The sequence below is a fragment of the Ostreococcus lucimarinus genome, chromosome 14 (assembly GCF_000092065.1).
Source record: "Ostreococcus lucimarinus CCE9901 chromosome 14, complete sequence".
Taxonomy (NCBI): domain Eukaryota; kingdom Viridiplantae; phylum Chlorophyta; class Mamiellophyceae; order Mamiellales; family Bathycoccaceae; genus Ostreococcus; species Ostreococcus sp. 'lucimarinus'.
Genome location: NC_009368.1, coordinates 197935 through 224410, shown reverse-complemented (window position 1 = coordinate 224410; position 26476 = coordinate 197935). Strand labels below are relative to the sequence as shown.

Sequence of the window (26476 nt, the reverse complement as noted above, 5' to 3'; positions counted from 1 at the left end):
ATCAATGTCATTAAATTTTAAGACTTCCCAGCGCCGCGGCGTGGAACTCGATGTGCTCGCGCATGAACGTGGAAACAAAAAAGTAGCTATGATCGTAACCATCGTGCAGACGATACGTGACATCACATCCACGCTCTTTCGCCGCGTCCACGAAACGCTCAGGGTGCAACTGCGTCTTATAAAAGGAGTCCGCCGCGCCTTGATCAATTAAAATCGGCATCTTAAACGTGCCCGCCTCGACGCTCTTCACGAGCTCCGTCGCGTCGTGCGATTTCGCCTCATCGCAATCCGCGCTCCCAAGGTAGGCCTTGAGCGCCTTTTGTCCCCACGGGCAATCCGACGCCGTCGGATTAGCAATCGGAGCGAACGCGCTCGCGCTCGCGTACGCGTTTGGATTTCTCAGCGCCAACGTCAACGCCCCGTGTCCCCCCATCGAGTGCCCCGAGATCGACACTCGCTCGTGATCCAACGCATCGGCAAAATCGCACGCCCGCAGCACTTTCGGCAGCTCTTTCGTGACGTACGAGTACGTTTTGTAGTGTCGAGACCACGGCGCCGCCGACGCGTCTACATAAAATCCAGCCCCCTTCCCTAAATCCCACGCCTCGTCGTCCGCCGCGTCGTCTCCTCGCGGTGACGTGTCCGGCATGACCATGGCCACGCGCCGCGCGTGGCAGTGCTCGAACGCGCACCCTTTCTGCGCCACATTTTCGTCCGTGCACGTCAATCCGGAGAGGTACAACAAGAGGGGGAATTTGTCTTTGAAGTCTTCGACCGCGCCGGGAACGAACACGGCGAAAGTCGCGACCGAGCTCAAGGTTTCGGAGTCGTGTTGGAGCCGATGTAAGGTGCCGTGGTGGGCGCGGGTGACGCTGATCGTTTTCAGGTTGAAGGGCGCCATGGCGCGGCGAGGGGATTAGTGACGCGAGCGCGTCGGATTGAAATGAGGGATAATCTACAGCGGGCGCGAAGAAGGGCTAATCCAATCGAACCGAACGATTTTCTTCGGCGCGTTCTGTTTGGTAACGCGCAGCGGCGGTTTGTAAATCTCGTTTCAGCGTGTAGCACGAGGCGGCGAGAAGACACCCGCAAGGAATCCAGAACAAAACCGAGATGAAAAAGGCCGTCTCGCGACCGAACGCGGCGACGAAGCCGGCGACGACGAGAGGTCCGAATCCTTTGCCTAAATCGTCGGTGAGCATGAAGAGGGAAAACGCGGTGCCGCGATTCATGGGATGCAGGACGTTGAGCAACAGCGCTCGAATGTTCACGCCGACGCACGAAGCGATGCCTCCCGAAATAAAGGATAAGATCGACTTGATCGCGATGTCGGACGCGGAGTTGTCGTAATTCGCCAACACCAAGTAAGCCACCGGGAACACCCCCACGATTGCGCTCGATCCCATGAAAATCGATACGTTCTCCGGTTTGTTGTTGAAAAGAATTTGGCCGTACCACCCGGCCCAAATCGTCCCTAACATGCCGCCGACGGCGAATAAAATCAGCATCGACGTGCTCTGCTTCACACCTAACCCCTTATCTTGCGCTAAGTAATCGTTGAAGAACGTGTTGATCATACTCCACGGCACGCAACCCGACACGCCTTGCGCCAAGAACAACGCCACGGTGCGCACGGAGACGATGCCGTGCAACTTTCGCGCATACATCTTCGCCGCGGTCGCGCTGAAGTGCAGCCCTCGCGGTGGTATCGGCGGTGTCGAGGGTCGTGAGGACGATTGGATGACGAGCGACTCTTGCTCGAGACTTGCCTCCTCGTCCGGCGGCGCCTCCATCGCCCCGCGCTCGGGCTCCTCGACAAAGAACATCAGCACCATGGCCACGCATATCGCCGGAATCGCCACCACCGCGAACGGCAAGCGCCAGCCGTACGACTCCCCCAAAAATCCCGCGATCGCTTGCCCGCAGACGATCCCGAGCGTCATCGATAGCCCCGTCACCGCGCTCATCTTCGTCCGCTCGCTCGGCGGAAATAAGTCTGACATTAAGGAGTACGTCAACGGCGCCGCGCCGCCTACCGCGATTCCCGTCAGCGCGCGCAACCAATACAACTGACCAAAAGTCGTCACCCCCGGCATCCACGCCAGGACGTTGGGGCACGATCCCAACAGCATCGTCCACGCGAAGAGCTTCGTGCGCGGATAGTAATCCGCCATCGACCCGATCAACACCGCCGCCGGCGCGCCGAGCAAGAAGAACGCGAACGCGATCTGCCCGCCTAATTTATAGTCCCGCTCATTCGGCGACAGATTCAAATCGTTCGCGATGGCGGTCAAATTCGGCGCTAACAAATTTTGATCGGCGAACACCAACCCGAGGCCCAGGCACGTGAACACGAACGCGCGCTTGTTCGACGCCGACATCCCGAGCGACGTCCTCCCTCGCGCGTGAGCGCGCGCGCGGTGTTCTTCGTTCAAACTCTGTCCGCTGAGCGACGATCGGCCAGGGCGCATGCGCCGCCGCGCGGCGATTTACTCGACGCAACTGTCACCGCGCGTCGACGTTCACGCGCGCCTATCGACGCGCGCGTCGCGATTCGCGCGAGTTCGAGCGCGCGCGATCGCGCGCGCGAGTCTTTTCCGCCTTCGAGCGCGCGCGCGGGTCCGACGACGCGCGCGCGACGACGCGACGTCGCGTCGCGTTCTGACGCCTGTCCCGGGCGCATTCAAATCCTCAAGTCTTACAAAGAGCGCTTTAAATTCTCGCGAAACGACGCCGATAGCGCGGCCAAGACGGGCCACAGGCCGCACATGGCGATCTTGGGCACGCCGCTTCCGAACGTGGTCCTGTCGTAGCCGAGATACATCCTAATCGCGACGAAAACGTAGACCACGAGCACGACTGGGGACGAAAACGCCCAGCCGACGAGCGGAAGCGACGAGAGAACGGGCACGCCGCGGGCTTTGACGTCGCGAGACGCGCGCTGGGGCGCCGGCGACTTTAGTTTTCCGGCGGATGCGAACGACGCGGCGACGCGAGGAAGGGAAGCGATGTCCCGCGCGCCGAACTCGACGGCGCGCGGCGACGCCGCGGGGACGCGAGCGCGACGCGAGCGGCTCGAGACGCGCGCGAAGGAGGGCGGCGCCGCTCGCGCGCGCGTCGAGAGCATCGCTGATCGCACGGCGCCGCGCGCGCGGGGGTGTGAGGGTACGTTGTGAAGTTTGGTATTGCAGCCGCGGGACGGCGGTTATTCGAGAGAGTACTGGGAGGAGAGCTTTTGTTGGACGGCTTGCGCGGCAAAGTACGCGACGCACCAGAGCGTGATCTCGCGACCGGAGTTCAGAACGAGATTGACGAGGCCCGGGCCGGGGCAAACGCCGCCCAAGCCCCAGCCAGCGCCGAAGAGCGCGCCTCCGATCAAAACAGACTTGTCGACGTACTTCGGAGTAGTCGAGAACTCTCGCGCCATGGCCGGACGAGAGACGCCCAAGGCATTCTTCGCGAGGAACATAGAAACAACCACGAGGGCGAGCGCGCCGCCCATGACGAACATCAAGGACGGATCGAAAGCTTGAGTGGTGACTGCGAGAAAACCGGCGACTTTCGCCGGATTCGTCATCCCGCTCACGACGAGACCGAGACCGAAAAACAGTCCGGCGACGGACTCGCTCACGAGCTCGAGCTTCTTCACGACGTCCGTGATTCCTCCGCCCTCACGCTTAGCGAGCGCGTAGAGCACGCCTTGGACAGCCGCACCGGCGGCGAAAATTTTGGCGTACAAAATCGTTTTCGCCTCGGGCGAGCGCGCGAGCATGTCGATCGTCTTCGTCGCTTGCGACACGTGTAACTCATCCATCGTTCCCGTCGCCGCGACCGTGATCGCACCGACGACCATGAACACGCACGTGAACGCCACGCTTCGCACGTCCAATCGTCCGATCCCAGAGATTCCGTGTCCGCTCGTGCACCCGCCTCCGAGCGAGCTCCCCGCTCCGACGAGCGCGCCCGCCGCGATGGCTCGCGTCGCGTCCACCATCGGCACCGCCGCCTGCGCGCCCAGAATCATCGGTGCCGCGTATCCCGCCGCGAGCAGTCCGATCAAAAACGCCGCGCTCGTCGCTCGACCCTCGCCTCGCGCGAACGCCTTGGTGTCCCCGCTCACGCCCAAATTGCGTCCCGAATTCAATCGCTTCGCCACCACCATCGACCCCAAAATCAGCCCTCCCGCGAGCGCGCTGTCCGGCGTGAACTGCAGATTGGTCATCGGTCCGTGGTGCGCGCGCGGTGTCGACGATCGGCGTCGACGCGCGCTCGTCGCGACGCGCTTCGGTCGTCGCAGGGACGCCACTGAATTGTCGACGGAATTCCGGAACGACGCGCGACGCGCGGCGGCGGCGACGGCGCCGGAAGCGACGCTCGCGCGCATGATGGCGTCGCGCGCTTTTAGCTCTCGCGGGACTCGGACGCGGCGACGGCGCGCGCGGCGCGTTTTGACGGTGCGCGCGCGGATTGGGACGCAGGGATGCGGGTGGTGGTTAAAAGCGTCAACGGATGAGAAAGACGTCGCGAAGGTCTTTGAGAGCGCGCTCGACGGCGTCGAAAGCGGCGCGATTGCTCACGGCGACGGGGCGAAGGGAATCGGAAACGCGGCGGAGGCAGGCGTCGAGGACGCTCGCGCTGGCGCCGCGGTCGGCGCAGGCTTTGATGGTGAGCGCGGCCTGGACGATGGCGGTGACGAGCTGGGTGACTTTGAGCTTTTCGGCGTCGACGTCGGCGGCGGTGGGAGGGAGATCGGACTTAGTGGCGCCGGTTCCGAGAGGTTCCTGGAGACTCGGATTGAGCGTCGCCGTGCTCTCGGCGCCGGCGTTGGTGGTGGTTTGCACGTGGTAAACGATGCGACGAGCGCCCATGCCGGCGGTGGCGACGATGTCTTCCGCCGTCGAAGCGTAGAGTTCGTCCGAGCTCGGCGTCGCGGATGGTGGGGCGAATCGAGAGAGAGCGCGATGACCGTCGCCCAAATTCTGACTCTTGATTTTCCGCCACAACCCGAGGGGTTTGTCGTGATATCCCTGTTGCTGCCGCAAGCGAACTAAAGCACCCTCCAACTCCGCGTTGGCGCCGCGCAAGGCGAGAACGATGGCGGCGTATTCTCGTTGGAATTTAAGCGCTTCGCCGTTCGTCTCCGCCGCTTGCTTGACGCGTTCTGGTTTCTTTTTGAACTCCTCCGCGGCGTCATTCTTCATCCGCAACGCATCGACGAGCTCGCGCTTGCGCTCGAGAGCTTGTTGAGCTTCGTTGAGCAAACGGACGTCCATCTCACGCATTTGTGCGGCAACTGCGACGCCGGCGCCGTAGGCGTGGCCACCGCCACCGACCACCGGCAGCGGATCGTAAATTCCTCGGAAACCAGCGTTGAAGGCTTCGTTTTCGATTTGTTCCGCGGTCCCCGCAGCAATCAGATCCATCTCTTCTTGGTTGGCGTCTACTGGCATGATATCGATGTCTCGGACGAGCTCGACACCGAGTTCTGGACGTGCAAATTGTACGCGACAGGTGGCGCGCTCGACAATCAATATGTTTCCTATGTACGGCGAATGGAATCGGGGATGCACCGCCAACACCGTTTGCCCGACTTCGAGCGGCGACGGGACCGGAACGCCACCCGTCCACTTGAGCATTAAGGCCTTAAGCTCATCCGTTAGAACCGTACCGTGCAATTTCAAGTTTGTCATCTCGCGCGCGGCGTGTCGGAAATACTCCAAGTCCACACGCTCGTCCTTCAAAAATTTGAGCGAAAGGCGTCTCGTCTTTGGTAATTTTCGACGGACTTTTTGCCATTCTTCGCGCGTAGCGACGCGCATATCGCCTTTACCAATGTGCTGCAACCATCGTGAGAAGCCACTGTCTTCAAACCAGCCCTTGTCCGTACCAGCGGTGAAGAAGTTGGCGTTTGCCCAGCGTCTCGTCAACGGATCGTGCGCACCGATGAGCAAACGCGCCCGGTTGTCTCCTTGCGTCGTCGTCGTCGCCTCAGCCGTTTCGCTCAGACGATGATCGTGAAAGAGTGAGGACGCCGCGCCGAGACCAACAGATTCGATCTCGCGCGAAACGTGGCGCCGAGGCCTGTTTATCTTCAACATCTTCTTCCCGACCGGCATCGGCGTCGGCTTGAGCGCATACTTCGGTAACGGCGGCAGGTGGCGTGAAGGTGACCCGTACGAGCCGCGCGGTCGTCCACTACCTTGCTTACGTTTCTTCTTCATGCTATCCGTCTGTTGCGGCGATGGAGCCGCGACGTTCTCTGCGAGCGTCATCAATCCGTCTAGAGCGCCGTAGAGCGTGTCTTCATCCGCCGCCGACATCGGCTTCTTCCTTCTAGCGGGCGATGAACCGTTCGCCGTGCTCGTCGTGAACACTTCATCCGGGAACAACGCCCGCGCGCGCTTTCGTCTGGGCGTCGTCACGTTACCCAACGCCAAGTCCGCGATTTGACTCTTCGTCGCGTAGCTCCTACTCGGGCTATTTTGCTGCGCCGCGCGAACCGCTTCGCGGTTGATCTGCGGCGACAGCGAAACTAGAACCTCCGCCGCATTTTCAAAGTTAACGTACGCGCTCGACGGCTTCCTGGGCGTTCGCTTACCCACGACTCGCGGCGCCTGCACGCCGAGCACGCTCAACGCCGAAACCGTCGTCGTCCCGTCGCTCTTCGACGCCGGCTCGTTCTCCACCGAACTCCCCCGTTTCGGCGTCGACGACCCCGCGCGCGTCGAGCTCCCGTTCCTTCCATCGTCCCCCGTCTCGAGCTTCGCCGTTCGCACCCGCCGTCCTCGTCCCAGCGCGTCCTCCTTCCCCTCCTCCGTCTCGACCTGTCGATTTCGAGCGCGCGTCGCCGTCAGTCTTCCCCGCCCGTCCGATCCCTCCCGCGCGCCGCCCCATCGCGCCCGCGCTTTCGCGCCCGTCGTCCACCGCCGTCTCCGCCGCGCGCCGATCGCGCGCCTCGCTCGATCCTCGATCCGCGCGCGCCTCCGCTCGGCGTCGGTCGCCGTCCGAAATTCAAATTCTCAAAAGGTTTCCGAAATCGAATCGCACCTTCACGTTCGCCCGCGACGCCGCCGCGCGCGCGTCGCGCGCGATTCCGCCTCCATCGTCCATCGTCTCGCCGTCGGGCGTCGGCGCGCCTCGTCGCGAGGATCGTCGCGTCGGCGACGTCGACATCGTCGTCGTCGCGACGATTCAAAGCGCGAACCGATCGCGTTCGGTCGCCGTCGCGTCGCGTCGCGCGATCGCGCGCGCGCTTCGGGACGCCGCGCGCGCGAGGAACGTCGCGCGCGAGGTCCGCGCGCGGCGCGCGCGCGTGTGCGGCGTCGCGCGGCGGCGTCGCGCGCGTCGAGGTGTGCGAGTCGTCCGTGTTGTAGGCTCGGGACGAGACCGCGGGCGCGACACCGCGGCGCGACACCGCGACGGCGCGCCGACGCGCGCGCGCGATGGAGGACGACCGCGACGACGCGCCGGTGCTCGACGGCGCCGCGCGCGCCGCGCGGTCGCACGAGGGCGACGACGACGGCGGGACGACGACGGCGGGGACGGGGACGCGATGGCACGCGCGCGGCGACGGCGCGCGCGCGAAAGGCGAGGACGGGGCGCGGCGCGCCGCGGCGGGGGTCGAGATCGAGGGCCTGGACGACGACGATCATCGGTTCAACCTGAAGACGCTGTGGCGGTTCATGGGACCGGGATTTTTGATGTGCATCGCGTACGTGGATCCGGGGAACTTTGAGAGCGACTTGCAGGCGGGAACGCTGTTCGGGTATAAATTGCTCTGGGTGTTGCTCTGGGCGACGCTGGGGGGGTGGTACATACAAGGTCTGACGATACGGCTGGCGCTGGCGACGGGGTGGGACCTGGCGCGGTGCATGCGGGAGGAGTATCCGGACCCGACGCGGTACGCGCTGTGGGCGATGACGGAACTGGCGATCATCGCGAGCGATGTTCCGGAGGTCATCGGCACGGCGTTGGCGCTGAAATTGATATTTGGAATTCCCACGTGGGTGGGAGTGGTGCTGACGTCGATGTCGACGATGGTGTTTTTGGGGTTGCAGTCGTTCGGGGTGCGAAAGTTGGAGGCGTTCATGGCGGCGCTCGTCGGCGTGATGTCGTTGTGTTTCTTGGCTGAAGTCACGTTTGTGGACGCGAAAGCGTCCTCTGTGGTGGCGGGGATTGTGTTGCCTCGATTGCCGGGAAGCAAGGCGCTGTATATCGCCGTATCTCTCGTCGGCGCCGTGGTGATGCCGCATAATTTATTCTTGCACAGCGCTCTGGTGTTGAGCCGCGGGTTTAGTTTAGGCGAAAAGAGTCTGAGGATGGCGTACAAGTACAATATCGTCGAGTCTGGGATGGCGCTCTCGGTGTCGTTGTTCATCAACTTCGCCGTCGTCATCGTCGCGGCGTCGAATTACGCGCACTTGACCGATCCGGAGGAAATGCGCCAGGTGCGCGAGCGTCCGTTGCAGTACGCGCCGCAAATGTTGAAGGAGGTGCTCGGCACGGCGGCGAAAGGTTTCTTCGCCGCCGCGCTGCTCGCGTCGGGGCAAAGTTCCACTATTACTGGAACGTATGCCGGTCAGTTCGTCATGGATGGGTTCTTGGAGCTTCGTGTCAACCCGGTGCTTCGAGCGTTTGTGACGCGCATGTGCGCCATCGTGCCGTCTTTAATCGTCGTTTTGGCCGCTGGCGATAAGTACTCCGAGTCCTTGATCGTGATATCATCAACAATTTTAGCGATACAGCTCCCGTATGCGCTGATTCCCCTCATCAAGTTCACCGCGAGCGAGCGAATCATGGGTCCCATGGCGGTGTCGGCGAAGCGGTTGCGTTACACCATCTGGCTCTCCGGCGGAATCATCGGCGCCAACGTGATTTTGATCTCCACGGCCATCGTCGAGTCTAAGCTCGTGTGGGGCTCTTTCGCGGGTGTGTTCTTAGGTCTCATCATCTTCAGCATGCTCGGCGTATACATCGCGACCCTCCTCTACCTCACCTTGCGACCCGTGCATCAAAATCTGAGCGCGCGCACGTCGGTTCGCATGAAGCGTCCCGGCGACGCCAACTTATCCGACGAAGAGCTCGACGACGCGATGTGGAACAACGATGACTTATTACCGGATCCCGCCACCGCCGCGGTGTACTCGCTCTGACGGGCAAACGTGATAGAGATTATTTTTATTATGAATAGACGGCGCTCCAGTCCAGCCGCCGCCGCACTCGCGCGCTCGTCAATGCCGCGAGGCGCATCCCTCGTCACCGCCCGTCTCCCTCGCCCCGATTCGCGCCATCGTCAAACGCGCGTCGCGGCGCGTTCGAAGCCTTCGTCCGCGATGTCCGACGCGCCCTGCGACGAACTTTACGTCGACGTCAAAAGATTTGTCGAAAAGCAGCGCGTGACGATAAAAGTGCCGATGCGCGACGGCACATCGAAGACGCTGCATCGCGACGCGGCGGAACCGATAGAAAAGAGTTTTCAGCGCTTATTGAAAACGCTGGCGCGGGGAAAGACGGCTTCTGGAACCACGACGGTGACGCTCGAGCGCGACGGGGCGCCGGTGGCTGGGAGCGCTACGCACGCCGAAGCGTGGTCCGAGGGAAGCGTCCTCACGATCGATGACTGCGAGACGCGGATATCGTATCTCGTACGATTAGATGCGCCGGAGATGGCGGGGTGCTCGAGCGTGGACTACGCCATGGTGGGATATCCGCTTCCAGCGACCGCGCACGGATTGGAATTTTGCCAGCACGACGAAGTCGACTGGCGATGGTACGCGGACGGCGAGATCGTCGGCCAAGGGCGCGTGTACACGCCCACAAAAGAGGATTTCGGTAAAAGATTAGCGGTTGAGGCTTTGGACGAGAGGTTTGAGTTTACGAACGTTGTGACGCGGCTGGGCGTTGATCGGTCGGAGGCGTTGCGACGGTTGGAGCCGAGCGCCGAGACGTCGGCGGATTATCGTATCATGACGTACAACGTGTTGGCCGATGCGTACGCGCACACTTGGGGAACGATGTTTCCTTACTTTGACACGGCGTTGGCTAAAGTGGAACGACGCTTGCAGCTAGTATTGGAAGATATCTTACGATCAAAAGCCGACGTCGTGGCGCTACAAGAAGTGGACAAGAAGTACCACGAAACGTTGTTCGTGCCCGTACTCACTGCAAACGGATATATCGCGACAGATTGGGTCGGTAAGAGCGGTCAGACGTTGGAAGGATGCGCGATGTTCTTCGCATTGAGCAAGTTTGAAAGCATCGAGCGCGAAGAAGCGATCAAACTCACGGAAATCGGAGACAAAGCTTTGCGGCGCTGGATCGCGGATGACGATAACGCAGAGTTGGCTATGGCTCTCAAAAAGATCACGTCCATTGCGCAGCTCGCGCGCGTGAAAGTACGCGCGAGCGGCAAGTCGTTGTGCGTCGGTAACACTCACTTATTTTTTCACCCAGGGGCGATGCACTTACGAGTCTTGCAAGCTCACGAATTTACGACTCGGGCAACGGCGTTCGCCGCCGGCGATCCACTCGTATTGTGCGGCGATTTTAACGGTGAGCCTGAAGATGGCGTCATCAGATATCTCACCAAAGGCGAGATTTCCGCGAGTGACGAGGATTGGGTTCGTGGTAGTCTATTTCGGTGGGGCGGGACGTCATCGCGAGACGCCGCTCGAGATCTCTTCTATATTTGTGACGATGGTACAGGATACGAGACATTCAATCGCAACTTTGATGAAGTCACCAATACCTTTGAGTTACGAGCGCTCGCAGAACGAGGTATTTTCATGTCTCTTTGCGCTCGTACGCTGGATAAAGAGTGGGGCGCGTCGTGTAAATGCGACGAAAAATCGAGCGACGACGCAAACGCAATCGCAGCCGTGAAGAAGCACGTCAAATGCGGATGCACGTTGAAAAACTGTCACGCCGTCGCTGCATTCACACTTCGACGCGAGAGTGGACTCGCGCCTGGGTTAACGATGGATGCCGACGACCACGTGATTGCTCGTCGCGCGTTTAGTGATATTAAGCGAGCGCAGGATGACGGCTTCGCCGCCGTCTCGGCGAAGCAAGCCGCGCTCGCTTCATCCGTCGTCCCCGACGCCAGCGCGGTCCCGATCGGCTGTGGCGCACACTTGCGAACCGCGCGACCACTGTTCTCTGCCGGTGGATTCCTCGAATGGACGAATTACGTCGGCGGATTCGTCGGCGCGTTGGACTACGTGTGGTGTTCGACGAGCGATTTCGCGTCGCGCGCCACATCGCCGCTCCCCGACATGTCCGCCGTCCTCGCGCACACCGCGTTACCAAACGCGCAATTTCCATCAGACCACATCCCCGTGATCGTGGACGTCGACTTAGTTAACTAGAACGTTATGATTAGCAGCGCGAAAGCACAGCGCGAATTCGTCGCCGCGCCGTCGCCGCCGCGAAACCGCCGCACTTCCCGACGCCCCCCGCCTCGCCCGCACACATGCTTGCGATGTCTCGCGCATCGCTCGCGCGCGTTTTCGCGTCCTTGGACGCTCGCAGGCGTCCCGCGCGCGCCGTCGCGCGGCGCCAGAGCGTCGGCCTATCCTGTCGAGCCGTCGTCGGGGACGACGCGCGCGACGACACCGCGCGCGCGAACGCGCCCTCGCGCCGGGCGTTCGTGCACGTGCTCTCGCTCGCGAGCGTCGCGAGCGTCGTTTCGGCGCCGGGCGCGCGCGCGGAGGAGGACGACGCGGCGATCGACGGCGCGGCGGCGATCGAAGCGGCGGCGCCGCCGACGGCGTCGAAGGTTCGCGAACTCGAGAAGAAGCGCGTGGTGAGCGAGAGTTTGGCGTATGAGTTCACGTACGCGGTGGAAGCGGAGAGCGGGAAGCCGATCAGTTGGGCGGTGAGCCGAGAGCGGGATACGTACTCGAGCGCGGAGCCGATGTCGCCGAACGCTCGGCAACGCATCGTGTACGAGTTGTTGAGTTTTAAAGGACCGTTGACGACGGTGGTGACGGTGAGCAACACGCCCCCAGCGCTTGAATCGAAAGCCGTGAAGGAGTGGACGGCGAAGCAGGTGGCGAACGCGGTTCTGGCGGATAAAGCCACGGGACGGGTGGCGAGCGGACAGCGCGTGAGTCTGGCCGAGGTGGATAACGCGATCATCAACGTCATCGATGATGTGCCGTATTATTACTACGAGTACATATCGCAAGGCTCACCGAATTTGCGCGAGCCGGAGGCGACGACGTTTCGACACAGTTACGGCGTGACGGTTGAGCGGGATGGGTACTTGTACACGCTGAGTTCGAGCGCCCCCGAGATTTACTGGGACGAGCTCGCCCGTGGGTTCGACGAGACGATCAAGAGCTTTAGATTGACGACTCCGAACAAGAAGAAGTACCGTGCTCCGGGTAACGAGGGGCTCGGCATCTCTTTGCCGTTTCAGTAATCGCGCCGCTGCCTATTATTCTCTACGTCTAATTCTACCTATGCCTACTAGCCTGGTTTTAATTTAACCATTCAGCGTTAGAATCGTCTTCCAACGCCCGTTTCGCCTCCTCGATTGTCGCTTCACGAGCCGATTGCACGAGAGCGCTTGCGATTCTCCACGCCGTGGTACGCATGGCTTGATCCAAGCCGCCGTTTCTCGATCGCGTCAGCGAACGCAGGCAAGCATCTTGCAGCTTGTCAAACTTATCGCTCTGAAGTGCCGCGATTTTCGCAGGCGTCGTTAGTCCGGCGTTATGTAGAGCTCGTGCTCTTGCGCCGGTCATGCCTTCGAGACGCATCAGCGGTAATAGCTCTCGTCGCGCGCCAGCTTGCAACTCTTCGCTAACGTTTTGCAAAAGACCTGCGAGCGCGTGCCAGCCGCACTGTTCGCACAGCACGCTCGCCATGCCCGCCGTCGTCGCCGCGCTGTTTTGAAGAGATTGAATCATCCCACGGTTGACGGGATTGTTCGATAACGTTGACCATTTGCGCGCAATGTCGACGGTGGTGTCGTCGCTCGCCAACACGTCGCTCAACAGCAACGCCGCAGCGAGACGCTCATGGCGCGACCGAGTCGCCTTGGCTTGGTCTGATATCCCTTGTCGATGCTGCGCTCTTTCTGCGTACTGTCGGGTGACATTCAAATGTTTCTCCCCAAGTTCATGAATACTGTCGTATCGACTCATCCAATCGCTCCACGCGTGCCAATTCAAGTTTGCTGCGAAGACGTTGGTTTCGTTCGACACGCAAAAGAATAGCAAGTGCGTCTTCGTCGAAAGATTCAATCCATTCGTAAGCGCGAAAGACAACTCTTTCCGCAGCGTCTTAGCGTGTGCTATCGGTAAAGTACACTTGTAGAACGCGAATCCCTCTGGAGTAGAGCACCACTCAGCGCAATGCGCGCCGGAGCGCGCGACAACCAGCCCTTTTTCGTAAATTTCCTTCAACGCTCGGCTTTGACGGGCGAGAATTGACGCGTTATCGCGTCCAGATGTCCAAGCAAACGTGCGACAAGCCAGCTCACCGGCGTCTTCCTTTGTCTTGAGTACTCCACACGCGATGGATTCGAGATAAAACCGTCGTTGTTCTGGCGTCACGGGCATGTCATGGCGCTTGATTGCAGGAGGAAACAGACGCGACTCCAAAGCCGGTAGCTCGCCGAGTACTAGATTTCGCGCCCAATCCACGGCCTCTTGTTTCGTCGTGACTAGGAAAGATTCACCGAAATCGCTTTGCCCTTTTCTTCCAGCTCGACCAGCCATTTGTTTGTACTGAGCCATCGAAGGCGTCGGTAAACCGGCGATGAAGCCGCGAAGGATGACGCAACGGCGAGCGGGCAAGTTGACGCCCGCAGCAAGAGTCGTCGTGCATGTGAGCGCTAAAATCGCACCAGCTCGAAAGCCCTCTTCGATTACTCTCTTCTCTGCCGTCGTTAATCCGGCGTGATGCCACGCGAGACCGGAGCGAACACACGCTACTAGCGCTTGGTCGGGCTCGCCCTCCGCAGCTTCGTAGAGTCTCGCCACGCACTCTTCTCGCAGGTGCGCCGTGTTCGGATTCACCGGAAGCAAGCTCGCCAATTTCGTCGCATAAACTGAACACTGACTCTTGCTCGAGCAAAATACCAACGAGCTGTGCGCGTTGACGAACACTTGACCAACCAGTTCGGCGACGATCTCCAACTCCACTCGCGACGGCGAATCGGCCACGCGCGTCAGCTCCCAGCCCGCCTCACCTCGATTCTCCTTCGCATACACCCCACCCACGCACACCACGTACTCTTTCAACTCCACCGGCCGATGATGACTGACGTAAATCTCCGCGTCTAACCACCTCGCTAAGCGTTCCATCGATGACTTTCCCACCGTCGCGCTCATGCACACGATTTGCGGGCCGTCGCTCGACACCTTTCCCGACTTCACTCCGTGTCGTATCTTCGCCAACATCCCCTCCAGCGCGCACCCACGTTCGTCTTCGCTGACCATGTGCAGCTCATCCACCACCACGACGCTGAGCAGCGATATCTCGCCCGTTTCGAACAGTCTATTGACGCACGACGACGCCTTTTCAATCGTCGTCACCGCGCAGCGCTCTCTCGAGCTCCCCAACGGCGCCCCCTCGCACTCCACCCCGGCGTAGCCCCTCACCTTGATCCCGAGCGGGCGTAACAACGACTCCAACGACGCCACTTTTTCCCGCACGAGCGCGACGTACGGCAGCACGACGAGCGCTTTCGCCGCGGGAAAGTTTGTCAGGGACAGTCGTAACAACTCATCGGCGACGCGACTTTTACCGCCGCCCGTGGGCGCCGTGTAGCACAGCGAGCGACGCGACGCGGCGACGAGGTTTATCGCTTCGGCCTGCCACGGGTACAGGGGCGGGGGCGCGCCCCGCATGGCGAAGGGCGCGGCGATGACTGGCGACAGCTGGTCGGCGTTTGAACTTCGGGACGCGGGGACGAACGAGAGTGAAGAATGAATTCAACGACGATACGTATTAAAAATAGAGGACCCATGGACGAGCGAAAGATGAGATTACGCCTTGGCGATGGCTCGCTTGCCAGAATCCAGGCAGTTGGAGAGAAGCATCGCGATGGTCATGGGACCGACGCCGCCCGGCACGGGCGTGATGGCGCTCGCCACCTTCTTAACCTCGGCAAAGTCGACGTCGCCGACCAAGCGATAGCCAGCCTTTTTGGTCTTATCGTCCACGCTGTTCGTACCGACGTCGATGATGACGGCGCCCTTCTTCACCCAATCCTTCTTCACCATCTCCGCGCTCCCGCACGCCGCGACGATGACGTCGGCTTCGCGGCAGATTCTCTTCGGATCCCGCGTCTTAGAGTGCACCACGGTTACGGTACAATCTTCCTTCATCAAAAGCATCGCCGCCGGCATGCCGACGATGTTTGATCGTCCGACGACGACGGCGTTCTTTCCGGATAACACCGTCCCGTTTCGCTTCAGCAGCTCCACGCACCCCTTCGGCGTGCACGGCGCAAACAGCGGTTCGTGTCCCTTCATCGCCAGCTTCCCGATATTCTCCGGATGAAACCCGTCGACGTCTTTCTCGAGCGATATCTCCGCCAGGACGCGCTCCTCGTTCATCCCTTTCGGCAGCGGCAGCTGCACCAGTATCCCGTGCACGCGCGCGTCCGCGTTAAACTTCCGCACCGTCGCCAGCACCTCCGCCTCGCTCGCGCTCGCCGGGAGTTCGGCGTGAAAGCTCTCGATGCCCGCCTCTTCGCACGCCTTGCGCTTCATGCGGACGTACGTCTGCGAGTCCTTGCGATCGCCCACGATGACCACCGCGAGTCCCGGAACTTTACCGTGCTTCGCGCGCAGCGCGTCGACTTCGCCCTTGATCTCCGCGCGAATCGTCGACGCGATCGTCTTACCGTCGATGATCGCCGCTTCGGCGCTGTGCGACGCGCCCATGGCGGCGCGCGACGACGCGATGTGATGACGTCGACCGACCGCGCGATCGGGACGACGCGCGAAATCGACGAAAACGCGAAAGCGCGACGCGCGGCGGGCGAAGCGCGAGCTCGGACGGCCGCGAATGTCGTGCGAGATGACGACGACGCGGTGCGCGACGACGACGCGGGCGTCGGCGGTCGCGCGCGCGATCGCGAGGGGTGGAAGTTGGAAAAGGGAAGATAAAGCGCGCGGTCGGTCGACGGCGGCGACGCGGCTCGCGCGACGCGACGCGGACGCGCGACGAGGGGTAGAGGTCGTGCGACGAGGGTTTCTGAGCGATTGGTTGGCGAAGAATGACGATAAAGGGTCGAAGGGGAAGGCGAGCGCGGGCGGGAAGAAGAAGAAGAGCGCGACGCCGAGCGAGCGAAGACGACCGGCGCCGAAGGTGGCGGATACGATCGATAGTCCGTTCGATGATTTCACGAATGAAGAGTTAAAACCAGATTTTGGGTTTCGTAGGGATCTGCACGAGCTGTACGACGTGCCGAGCTTGGATGAGGAGCCGCTGGGGGCGGGGTCGTACGGCGTCGTGCGCAAGGCGACGAGCAAGAAAACCGGGGAGGCGTTCGCGTTGAAGACGCTGAAGAAGGCGCCGTGGAAGACTGCGCCGGCATCGAAAGCGGCGGTGCAGTATTATCACGGCAAGCTGAGGAACGAGGTGGAGGTGATGCAAACCATCGGAGCTTCGTTGAGCGTGGTGTACCTTTACGACGCGTTTGAAGACGACGAGTGCGTACATCTTCTCATGGAGTTGTGCTCGGGCGGAGAGTTGCTCGATCGCATCTCTATGAACGATTCTAATGATTATCGCGAGCAAAAGGCGGCGCAATTGGTGAAGAGCGTGCTGCGGACGGCGGTGCAATGCCACAGTCGGGGGATTATCTATCGCGACATCAAACCGGATAACTTTTTGTTCCAAACCGAAGATGACGACTCGCCTCTCAAAGCCACGGATTTCGGTTTGGCGGGTAAATTGCCCCCCAAAGGAGAAGTGCTCGCGCGCCGATGTGGAACGCCGAGCTACATGGCACCCGAGGTGATTGAACGCAACTACGGCAGTCAAGCCGATGTGTGGTCCGCCGGCGTCGTCGCCTATCAACTTTTGAGCGGGCGTCTGCCTTTCATCGATAAAGTCAACGCTCGACCGAACGCCAAGGAAGTGTTTAGGGCTATTCTTGAGGACGAAGTTGACCTCGAGTCCGATCCCTGGTCCCAAGTGAGCGACGAGGCGAAGGATTTTGTGCGCAAACTACTCGATCGCGATCCTGAAGCCCGACCGATAGCTCGCGCTGCGCTCCTTCACCCCTGGCTCACGCAGACGTCGGCGAGTTGGAAGGCAAAGGCAGCAAAGGGGCAGGATTCCGCGTTGGACGGTCAAGTCGTCGCTCGACTGCAGCGTTTCGCCACTCAAGGTTTGCTCAAGCGTTCGGTGCTCAGGCTCATCGCCCGAGAACTCTTGAGCGAGGACGAAGACGACATCAAGACGTTGTCCCAAGCCCGAGATGCGGACATCGAGACCTTGAAAGCATTGTTCGCGAAGTTGGACACTTCAGGTGATAACATGGTCGAGCTCGGCGAGCTCGAGGTGGGGTTGAGGGAGATTGGATACGACGTCACAGGGCGAGAGAGCAAGCAGCTCTTAGGTTCGTTGGACACGTCTGGCGACGGTTTGATTGATGTCAACGAATTCATCGCCGCGCTGTTGGATTGGGAAAAGATTGAACAGACGAGTGAGTACCCCAAGTGGGTCGAGCGTGCGTTCAACATTCTCGACAAGGACAATAGCGGTCAAATTGACGCCGAGGAAGTGGCGCAATTGATTTTCGAAGAGTCAAGCGAATCAAACGATTCAGTTCGCGCCGCCATCGTCAAGGCGTGTATCCGTGAGGCTGATATCGATGGTAACGGTAAAATCGACATGGACGAATTCGCGAGCTTGCTTCAAGCCGACCCCACGGACGATTTGGACCAGTACGATTCACGCGAAATCTCCGTGAGCTCCTCCTTCGACAAGGATTGATAATTTGTTCCCCCTTTCCCAAGCCGTATGTAATAATAAGCGCTCAACTGGCTACAAAACTATCTACTAATCTATCACACGCGTTCGTGATCATCGCATTTTCTTCACCTTTGGCGCCACCGCCATCGTAGAGTCGCGAGTCAACGAGTTGAAGGTTTGTCGATGCGCGGCCATGTAACGTTCCGTGTCCTTTGTGCTCCAATACGCCTCGATCTGTCTCGTCTTACGCCCCAGCACATCCCCGAACACCACGCGCCAGAGATACGTCACGATGAAATACGCCGCGGTGGGATTTAAATCGCGTTCGTCTTCGCCAGTTCCGAGCGCCCAGCGCATCGGCGCGGCGAACGGCAGTCGCAACCCAGTCTTTTGTTCGGCGTACGAGTAGTACCATCTGACCGCCGTGGCGCCGATGAACGTAACGATCATGAACGTCCGTCCCGTGGCCATGCACATCTGTTTCATCTTTTGCTCGGCGTGCACGAGCGCGACTTGCGCTTGCTCCAAACGCGCGCTCTTCCGTTCGCCTTTTTCGCGAACTTGAGCCTCGGCGACGGCGATGCGCTCGCGCGCGAGCTCGATGCGACGCTTGGCGATCGCGTAATCATCGGTGGCGTAGATTTTCTCGGTCTCGAAGAGCTCGCACGCGACGCAGGTGGCGAAAGCGGCGATGAGGACGTGGTACATTTGAAGTGAATATTCCGCGGCGCGGCGACGAGTGAGGCGGGCGGAGTCGTGCTCGATGGATGTGGTTAGGTTGATGAACGCGTGAGATGAATGTTACTCATAACAACGCGCGGTACTAATCCCAGACTACCCAGAAGACGAACCCGAATTCGAGAGACGCCCTTTACGCGGTGAGAATGCACGCGCCGCCGACATCCTTGATCTTCTTTTCGGCGAGTTTGCTAATGTAACGGCACTTCACCACGACCGGTTGGCTCGGGAGTTGACCCTTACCGAGAAGCTTGAAGATACCGTGATCAGTGAGATCAATCACCGGCGCTTGAGACGTGTTCTTGGCGCACTCCTCACGCTTCTCCTCGCCGACGAGCGTCCAAAGCTTGTCAATGTTGATGGTCGGGCAGTGGTAGTGGTTCTTGAGCTTGTGGAAGTGACGCATACCAACCTTACCGAAGTAACCCGGGTGATACTTATCCATCATAATTCTGTGATGGTGTTGACCACCCGCCATACCGCGACCCGCCGGGTGCTTGCGGTGCTTACCGATACGGCCGTGACCCGCGGACACGTGCCCGCGCTTCTTGCGGTTCTTATGCAACCTAATCGCGCGCGCAAACAAACACACGTCCTCGGTCAGTCGACGATTCTCCGAAGTTTTTCCATCGCTCTCGCGCCATCGCGCGAACCACCGCGCCGCGCGCTCCGCGACGCGTCCCGCGTCGAGTCCTCCTAAAAACCCTAAAGCCTCCGAACGCGCCGAACGCGCGCGTCGAACGCGCGCGTCTCCCCCGCACGCCCGCCCGCGCGCGCCTCGAAACGACGCATCGCAATCCCGCACGCCCAACCGCGCGCGCGCGAGCGCCCGCGCGCGTTCGCGCCGCTCGCCCGGGCGCGTCCACGCCGCACACCGATCGCTAGGGCTCGCCATCGCGTCCCACGCCGCGTTCGCCCCTCCCGTCGCGCGCGCGACCGCGCGCGCGCCGCGACGTCGCGCCCGATCGAACGCATCGCATCGCTCGCCGTTTCATCGCCCGCACCTCGTCGGCATCTCGAAAGAGCGTCGGCTTTCGCGCGTCGCAAAGAGACGGATCGCGCGCGCGGCGTCGTCGCGCTCTGCCCCCGCGAGGCCGCGTTCGACGCCCCGGAGTCGATCGACGATCGTCGATCGAGCGCGCGCGAGCGAACCTCGCTCGAGGTTCGATTGAAAACGAATCGATCGGTGGGTCGATCGGCGCGCGCGGCGGCAGAGCGCGACGACGACGGCGCGCGCGACGGCGACGGCGCGCGCGACGAACGCGTGACGCGCGATGTGGGGACCGCGCGCGCGCGACGCGACGCGACGCGCGACGCGCGCGCTCGCGCGGGCGCTCGGCGAGCGCGCGGTGGAGGCGCGCGCGCCGACGGGAGGTTCGACGGTGCCGGGGCGCGCGCGCGCGCTGTCGATCGCGTCGAGCGCGAGCGCGCGCGTGGGGGAGGCTGGGGTGATGCCGGCGTCGATGCGCGTCGAGCGGCGGTGGTGGAAGAAGGCGAACCGGAGGGTGGAGGTGATTCTGAGGGCGCCGGTGAGCGGGCTCGGCGACGTCGACGAGGTCGCGCACGTGCGGCCGGGACGGGCGAGGAATCATCTCGTGCCGGGGAAGTTGGCGACGTATGTGAATGCGGAGAAGTTAGCGGCGGCGCGCGAGCGGTTGGCGGCGCGGGAGAGGGCGCGAATCGAGGCGGGGGGGGAGGACGGAGACGAAGCCGCGGCGACGGCGCAAGAGGAGGAACACAAACGCAAGGTACGTAGCGACGCGATGGGAGAAATGATCGAGTAGCCGTCGCCGTGATGACGACGCTGACGAAGTCGAGGCATTTGATACGCCTGCGATGATGACTGGAACTTTCTACGGACTAGAGTTTCTGAAGATTCGAGTTTCGGCTCCGGTGTTTACAAAACGTTTCCCTTGGCTGTCTGAGCAAAGTATCTGGCGCGCGAACGTCGCACGTCGTCAATCATGACGATGAATCAAAACGCCAATGGCGCTAGGACTGACGCCGACGACGATCGTACGTACTCGCAGGAACGCGCCACGGTGATGAAGATGCTCACCGCGGAACCGGCGATCGCTTTTAGAAGAATTAAGGACAAGAAAACTGGGAAACCTCGCATCGCGGTGACGCGGGAAAATATCGTTGAAGAGGTGCGTGATTCGACTGACGCGCGCTCCGTCGATTCGATTCTCATCTCGTCTCGTCTCGTCTTCGTTCGCGAGTGAAGAGAAATTGTCACCTGATAGCATCGCGCCTCCGTCTGAATGGACGGATTCATGCCTATAACCCGTGAGGAGACATTATTCTGACGCGACGACGACACCGACGACGACGACCGTCGAGCACCGCCGACACCCGGCGTTTGTTTGATTTCTACCCTCGCGAAGACTCACCGCCGCGCCTTCGTCTCTCTCCAGATTCGACGTCAGAAATCCCTCAATCTTACCCCTGGCGCGCTCATGCTCGAGCGCCCGATCGTAGATTTCGGCGAGTACGACATTCCGCTCTTCATTCGCGGCGAACCCGTGGGCGAGCGAACGGTGCCCGTCGTCGTGCGCGAGCGCCTGTAGCAGTACGCCTTTGGAACAAAATCGTAAACTACAAACACGGACCACACCATCCTCGCGCGCACGATGCCACGCCCCGCCCGTCGCGCTCCGTCTTTTCGACGCGCGCGCCTCGCGTGTCACACGACGCAACCATGGGTCGCAGAAAAGTCAAACGCAAGTCCCAATCCGTGGCGAAGACCAACGCGTACTTCTCGCGCTTCCAAGTCAAGTTCGCGCGTCGCCGCGCTGGTACGTCTTCGGCATCGCGTTTAGGGCTTTCTCGATCGCGCGACGATCATCGCGCCGCGACCGACGCGTCGACGCCGTCGAGACGGCGTCGATCGCGTCGTTCGATGCGGATGATTCGTATGCTTCGTTTCGAACGCGTGCGATCGCGCGCGCGCGCGGCGCGGCGACGTGGGGCGCATCGATGTCCGCGCGGTGGCGCGCTCGAGGGTTTTTCGGCACCGCGCGCGCGGGCGCGAACGAGCGCGCGCGCGACGCGCGCGCGGGCGTGCGAGCGCGCAGAGTGTGGACTGACGATTTAAATCACGCGCTCGCGCTGGACGCGGGACGTTTTCGCGCTCGCAGGCAAGACGGATTACTACGCTCGTCAGCGCTTGATCACGCAGGACAAGAACAAGTACAACTCGCCGAAGTACCGATTCGTCGTGCGCTTTACGAACCGCGATGTGATTTGCCAAGTTGTCTACGCCACGCTCGCGGGTGACGTGTGCATCGCGTCCGCGTACTCGCACGAGTTGCCGAAGTACGGGATGAAGGCGGGTTTGACGAACTACGCCGCGACGTACGCGACCGGGTTGCTGTGCGCGCGACGACTGTTGACGAAGTACGGCTTGGCGGATGCGTACGAGGGTAAGACGGAGGACCTCGGGGAGGATTACCACGTTGAACAAGGTGATGAGGAAGCGCGCCCGTTCAAGTGCTTCTTGGACACCGGTTTGGTGCGAACGTCGACCGGCGCGCGAGTGTTCGCTGCGCTCAAGGGTGCGGTGGACGGCGGGTTGGACATTCCGCACAACGAAAAGCGATTCGCTGGGTACGATCTCCAAGACAAGTCCCACGATCCGGACACTCTCGAGCGATACATCAAGGGTGGTGTTGTCGCCGAGTACGCGGAAGAGCTGCAAGAGGAGGAACCGGAAAAGTTCGAACAGCAGTTTGCCAAGTACTTGGCCGCGGACTTCGACCCGACTGAGCTCGAAGACGCCATGGAGGACGTCCTCGATGCCATTCGCGAAGACCCCGTCCACGAGAAGAAGGAACGCGTGAAGCCGGCGGACGCTGGGCGTCTGTTCAAGCTTCCGAAGCTCACGTACGAAGAGAAGAAGGCCAACCTCAAGGCCAAGCTCGAAGCTCTTCGTGCGGCCGCGTAAGCGTTGTCGTGTTTCACGTCACCGACGCGTAGACACCATATAGTCTTCGTTTGTCGCGAGATGCGTCACTTTGTGACGCGTCACGCGGTTGTAATGACCTCACCGCGACCAAACATTCAGTAATTCCTATTATTTCGCTACATTTCGCTCATTAAAATTTTGTTTACGCTAGATCAGAGCCCCGTCAGAAAGTTGCCGACTTCTGCGTCAGCCTCGGGCGCCGGCTTCTTCGCCTCGAATTCTTCTTTGCGCGCCGGCTCTACCACGCTCTGAGGCACCACGGCGATGGGTTCTACGATCGGTTCCGCGATCGGTTCTTCCTCCGTCGGTACCGCGCTCAAGATGTCCTGAGCTGTCGCCTCCTTGCCCGACGCCCTCAGGTCATGAAGACGCTTTATCATCGCCTCAACGCGCTCGCGCTCGTGCTGATGCTTGTGCAACAAGGAAAACTTCTTGTGAATCAAAGATCCATGCTCAGCGTTGAGCTCGTGCATTGAATCGAAGATGAAATCGCTCGTTAACCCGGTCGGCTTCGTCGCGTGAGACTCGCGAGCAAAGGGCGTCACGCCGAGACTCGCCTCGAGCGCAGCGGCTTCGTGGACATGCGCGTGCTTTGATTTTTTCGCGTCGGCGTCGGAATCCTTGTTCGAAGACTCCTTCGACGAATGATCGGAGTCGTTGTCATGGTGTGAAGACTTCTTCTGACTGGCACGCCGCTCAGAGTCTTCGTCCAAAGTCTCGTCCATGACTTTCTTGAGCGAGTCGTCAGACACCCCCTTGGCCTTGCCCGGTTTGTCGTCTTCCTTCGTCGCGTGTTTGTGATCGCCAACCAACTTACCAGTCGCTAGCACAGTGGTCGTGTTTGCTTCCACGTTCTCAGCGATCACAGTCGTCGCTTGGTCGCTCTGCTTGTCGTGATGCGTTTCAATGACCCCGTGTGCTCGGTAGCATCGCAGCAAAGGCTGGCTCGCCGTGATTGCGCCCATGCCGACAATTTCTCCATCGTCATCGCATACTTTACGAGTGCACAAATCATCGACAATCCAAGAGTCTAAGTAGCCCGCACCCTTCTGTGCGGCGTACGCGAACACTCTATCCGGGAACGACGACGAGATTATGTAAGTGCTCAAGCCGGTGTGCCCGGGCGATTTCCAAGTTGTGAGCTTGAGGTCGTGCCCTCTGTGATCGGGAAATTCCGCGACCGTGTGCGAGTTCTCGACATCGGGATAAGTGTTGAGTAAGATGATATCGTACTCCGCCGGCACGTTGTCTATGATGGCCCCGAACGACGACACCGGCACCCCGAGCTTTGTCGGCGCGAGGCCGTCGCTGTCGACGATGATGGTGGCCTTGTTCATCGAATCCTTGGCGAGCTGCCACTGGTACATGTGACCGAAGAGTGTGCCGACGTGATTAGAGAGCGCGCCCCATGCACCGGCGATCTTACCGTCTAAATCACGCGAGTTCGGCGCTTCGATCCAGTCCAAACCTTTCAATAGGGAGAAATCCGGGTGCAAGTAGTCGCCTCCGAGGATTTCAAAAACCGACTTGAGCGCGTACACCGCGCGATCTAAGCCATCAGGCCATTTCTTCGGATTTACACTGGCGGTGATTTTGACGTTCTTTGACACCAATTCAACGTCGTGCGTCGTCAGCAGCTTGCTCAGCGTCACCTTGAGCGCGTCTCTGTCCTTCGCCGCGCCCGGTCTCGCCATCAGGTGCATCGGCGTGCCCCAGGTATCCTCATCCGGGATCTCATCCGAGCCGAGCCCGCCCACGTCAGACGACGTTTTCGCTTCAAGTCGCTTTTCCTCCAACTGCTCCTTCTTCACAAACTCCACGGCGTGCTTGATGGCGTCCGCGACCTCGAGCTTGCTGTAACCCGCCAATCGCGAATCGCTCGCCGTGAAGTCCTCCACGCCCGCGACGCGCACAACCTCCCGGCTCTCCGTCTCCGCCGTTAAATCCACACTCGCGCGCGCGCCCCCGGTCGAAGTCTTCGCGCGCGACGAACGTCCGCGCTCGCCCCGTTTCGTCGCCGCGCCGTCGCTCGCGCCGCGCCCGCCCAAAAGTCCGCCGTCTCCGCCGCGCGTCCGCGCCCCGAGCGCCGCCAATCCCACCGCGCACGCCAGTCCGATCGTCACCATCATCGCCCGCGTCCGTCGACCCCGTCCCGCGCTTCTTTCGAGCACCGCGTCGTCGTCGTCGTCCGATCGCGACGTCGAGACTTTCCCATCTTTCCCTCGCGCGCGCGCGCGCCCGCGCGTTTCCGCGCGCGTCCGCTCCTCCGCGTCCGCGACCGCGCGCGAGAGCAGCGCCGCTCGCTCGTCCATGCCGCTCGCGTCGCGTCGCGTCGCGCGCGTCGTCTTCTGCGGCGCGACACCGTCGGCGTCGTCGCGTCCGCGCGTTTTATAGTGTTACGCCGCGGTGGCGACGGAATCGCGATGCGACCGCGCCGCGACCGCGCATCGCGGCGCGCGTCGACGCGCGCGCGCATGCGGGCGCGGGAGGTGTTCGCGCTGCCGCCGCTGCGATGCGAGCTGTCGCAGGTGCGCGACGTGCTCTCGGCGCTGCTGCACACGATCGTCTTCGCGCGCGCGCTCGGATGCTGCGCGCCTCGGGACGCGCGATGCGAGCGCGTGGACGTGCACTACGTCGCGTGCGGCGACGGCGCGGTGGACGGGAAGATAGAGGAGAAGATAAACGCCCTCGTGCGATGGGCGCTGAAGACGGGAGGCGGGGAGGCGGACGTGGCGGTGAGCTTTTACGAGCGCGAGCGGGACAAGCCGAGACGCGGCGGCGCGCTGCGAGAGGCGCTGAGCGGCGGACGAACGCGACGGGAGGAAGCGCGCGCGGCGAATGGGTACTGGGAACAGTGGAGGATCGGATTGGAGATTTTTAGGGGTGAGGAGTTGGACGAGACGGAGCGCGCGCGCGCGCGGGAGGCGCTGCGAGACCAAGTCGTCGGGACGCAGCGACACGTGCTGGGATTGGTGAACGAGATGAAGGCGCACGTGCCGCCGGTGACGACGAGCGACGTCGTGAGCTTCCCGTTTGAAATTTCGGTGCCTCTGGCGCGCGACGACTCGCCGGGGAGTTTCGGGCGAGACATGCTCAAACGTTTAGCGTCTCTCGGCGCGACGCCGCCTTCGATGATTTGAGCCTCGCGCGCGCGCGCGTCGCGTCGCGTCGCGTCTCGACCGACGTTCGCCGATCGCGATTGTATTCTACGCTAACTTTTCCACTTCACCGCTTCGCCGCGCGCGCCTCTACCCTCTCCCCGCTCGACGCATCTTCCACCGCGCGTACGCGTCCCGCGTCCTCGCCTCGTCCTCCGCCGACAGCTCGCCTCGCTGCGCCCGCCCCATAAGCGCCAGCAGCTCGTCCTCGCGCCCCTCCTCTCGCACGATTTGCACCGGAAACCACCTCGGGAACTCGTACCCGCGCTCTCCCGCGCCCTCGAGCGCCGTCGCGCACGCCCTCGCGCCGCCCGCCGCCGCCGCGCCGCACGCCGCGCCCGCCGTCGCCGCGCGTCGTCCCCACCTCACCCACGCCGCGCCCGTCCCGACGCACGCGCCCGCGACGGCGTGCGTCGTCGCGCCTCGCGCGTCCGGCCGTCTGTCCAGCGCCTCGAGCGTCGTCGCGTGCGCCGCGCCGCACGCGCCGACGTTCGCCGCGCCCGCGACGGCGTGCGTCGGCGCCACCGCCTGCGGTCGGCGTCGTCGCAGCGCCAGCGCCGCGCCCGCGAGCGCGCCCGCGAGCGTCGACAGCGTCGCGGCGCGCGCGATGCGGTCGACCGCCGCGCGGTCGATCGCGAGCGCCGACGTCGGGGGCGTCCATCGCGCGCGG

The 26476-nt window shown here is 61.7% G+C and overlaps 16 protein-coding genes across 16 annotated transcripts; 6 read left to right on the top strand and 10 right to left on the bottom strand.

Moving 5' to 3' along the window:
- Positions 1-10: 10 nt before the first annotated feature.
- Positions 11-901, bottom strand: OSTLU_43004 (predicted protein; the record flags this gene model as incomplete). Its single annotated transcript, XM_001421202.1, has 1 exon — positions 11-901. One exon carries the CDS (start codon positions 899-901, stop codon positions 11-13), a length of 891 nt encoding a protein of 296 aa, XP_001421239.1.
- A 76-nt stretch (positions 902-977) lies between these two features.
- OSTLU_43234 (MFS family transporter: metabolite) lies at positions 978-2381 on the bottom strand (the record flags this gene model as incomplete). The annotated part of the gene is made up of 2 exons (XM_001421201.1): positions 978-1683; positions 1753-2381. The coding sequence occupies 2 exons, from the start codon at positions 2379-2381 to the stop codon at positions 978-980; spliced, it is 1335 nt and encodes a 444-aa protein (XP_001421238.1).
- Positions 2382-3168: 787 nt separating this feature from the next.
- Positions 3169-4442, bottom strand: OSTLU_27411 (uncharacterized protein). Its single transcript, XM_001421200.1, has one exon. The coding sequence runs from the start codon at positions 4382-4384 to the stop codon at positions 3206-3208; it is 1179 nt and encodes a 392-aa protein (XP_001421237.1). The 5' UTR covers positions 4385-4442; the 3' UTR covers positions 3169-3205.
- Positions 4443-4498: 56 nt separating this feature from the next.
- OSTLU_27410 (predicted protein) lies at positions 4499-7344 on the bottom strand. The gene is made up of 2 exons (XM_001421199.1): positions 7048-7344; positions 4499-6824 (listed from the first exon to the last, which is right to left on the bottom strand). The coding sequence occupies exons 1-2, from the start codon at positions 7108-7110 to the stop codon at positions 4503-4505; spliced, it is 2385 nt and encodes a 794-aa protein (XP_001421236.1). The 5' UTR covers positions 7111-7344; the 3' UTR covers positions 4499-4502.
- A 338-nt stretch (positions 7345-7682) lies between these two features.
- Positions 7683-9152, top strand: NRAMP1 (Nramp family transporter: metal ion; the record flags this gene model as incomplete). The annotated part of the gene is made up of 1 exon (XM_001421385.1): positions 7683-9152. The coding sequence occupies one exon, from the start codon at positions 7683-7685 to the stop codon at positions 9150-9152; it is 1470 nt and encodes a 489-aa protein (XP_001421422.1).
- Positions 9153-9695: 543 nt separating this feature from the next.
- OSTLU_43396 (predicted protein) lies at positions 9696-11366 on the top strand (the record flags this gene model as incomplete). The annotated part of the gene is made up of 2 exons (XM_001421384.1): positions 9696-10639; positions 11105-11366. The coding sequence occupies 2 exons, from the start codon at positions 9696-9698 to the stop codon at positions 11364-11366; spliced, it is 1206 nt and encodes a 401-aa protein (XP_001421421.1).
- Positions 11367-11818: 452 nt separating this feature from the next.
- OSTLU_7889 (predicted protein) lies at positions 11819-12367 on the top strand (the record flags this gene model as incomplete). The annotated part of the gene is made up of 1 exon (XM_001421383.1): positions 11819-12367. A coding segment is annotated over one exon (549 nt), but the record flags the coding sequence as incomplete, so codon positions are not given.
- Positions 12368-12482: 115 nt separating this feature from the next.
- Positions 12483-13568, bottom strand: OSTLU_27406 (predicted protein; the record flags this gene model as incomplete). The annotated part of the gene is made up of 1 exon (XM_001421198.1): positions 12483-13568. One exon carries the CDS (start codon positions 13566-13568, stop codon positions 12483-12485), a length of 1086 nt encoding a protein of 361 aa, XP_001421235.1.
- An 835-nt stretch (positions 13569-14403) lies between these two features.
- OSTLU_27405 (predicted protein) lies at positions 14404-15902 on the bottom strand (the record flags this gene model as incomplete). Its single annotated transcript, XM_001421197.1, has 1 exon — positions 14404-15902. The coding sequence occupies one exon, from the start codon at positions 15900-15902 to the stop codon at positions 15000-15002; it is 903 nt and encodes a 300-aa protein (XP_001421234.1). The 3' UTR covers positions 14404-14999.
- A 688-nt stretch (positions 15903-16590) lies between these two features.
- On the top strand, positions 16591-17964 carry OSTLU_42946 (predicted protein; the record flags this gene model as incomplete). The annotated part of the gene is made up of 1 exon (XM_001421382.1): positions 16591-17964. A coding segment is annotated over one exon (1374 nt), but the record flags the coding sequence as incomplete, so codon positions are not given.
- Positions 17965-18054: 90 nt separating this feature from the next.
- Positions 18055-18651, bottom strand: OSTLU_27403 (predicted protein; the record flags this gene model as incomplete). Its single annotated transcript, XM_001421196.1, has 1 exon — positions 18055-18651. The coding sequence occupies one exon, from the start codon at positions 18649-18651 to the stop codon at positions 18055-18057; it is 597 nt and encodes a 198-aa protein (XP_001421233.1).
- A 162-nt stretch (positions 18652-18813) lies between these two features.
- On the bottom strand, positions 18814-19696 carry RPL27aA (Ribosomal protein L27aA, component of cytosolic 80S ribosome and 60S large subunit; the record flags this gene model as incomplete). The annotated part of the gene is made up of 2 exons (XM_001421195.1): positions 18814-19247; positions 19686-19696. The coding sequence occupies 2 exons, from the start codon at positions 19694-19696 to the stop codon at positions 18815-18817; spliced, it is 444 nt and encodes a 147-aa protein (XP_001421232.1). The 3' UTR covers position 18814.
- Positions 19697-20279: 583 nt separating this feature from the next.
- On the top strand, positions 20280-22627 carry RPL5A (Ribosomal protein L5A, component of cytosolic 80S ribosome and 60S large subunit; the record flags this gene model as incomplete). The annotated part of the gene is made up of 4 exons (XM_001421381.1): positions 20280-20429; positions 20712-20831; positions 21099-21479; positions 21822-22627. The coding sequence occupies exons 3-4, from the start codon at positions 21383-21385 to the stop codon at positions 22625-22627; spliced, it is 903 nt and encodes a 300-aa protein (XP_001421418.1). The 5' UTR covers positions 20280-20429; positions 20712-20831; positions 21099-21382.
- Positions 22628-22800: 173 nt separating this feature from the next.
- On the bottom strand, positions 22801-24985 carry OSTLU_25493 (predicted protein; the record flags this gene model as incomplete). Its single annotated transcript, XM_001421194.1, has 1 exon — positions 22801-24985. Exon 1 carries the CDS (start codon positions 24958-24960, stop codon positions 22801-22803), a length of 2160 nt encoding a protein of 719 aa, XP_001421231.1. The 5' UTR covers positions 24961-24985.
- A 149-nt stretch (positions 24986-25134) lies between these two features.
- On the top strand, positions 25135-25416 carry OSTLU_8673 (predicted protein; the record flags this gene model as incomplete). Its single annotated transcript, XM_001421380.1, has 1 exon — positions 25135-25416. A coding segment is annotated over one exon (282 nt), but the record flags the coding sequence as incomplete, so codon positions are not given.
- Positions 25417-25527: 111 nt separating this feature from the next.
- On the bottom strand, positions 25528-26467 carry OSTLU_27397 (predicted protein; the record flags this gene model as incomplete). Its single annotated transcript, XM_001421193.1, has 2 exons — positions 25528-26334; positions 26453-26467. 2 exons carry the CDS (start codon positions 26465-26467, stop codon positions 25897-25899), a joined length of 453 nt encoding a protein of 150 aa, XP_001421230.1. The 3' UTR covers positions 25528-25896.
- Between the last annotated feature and the right edge of the window lie 9 nt (positions 26468-26476).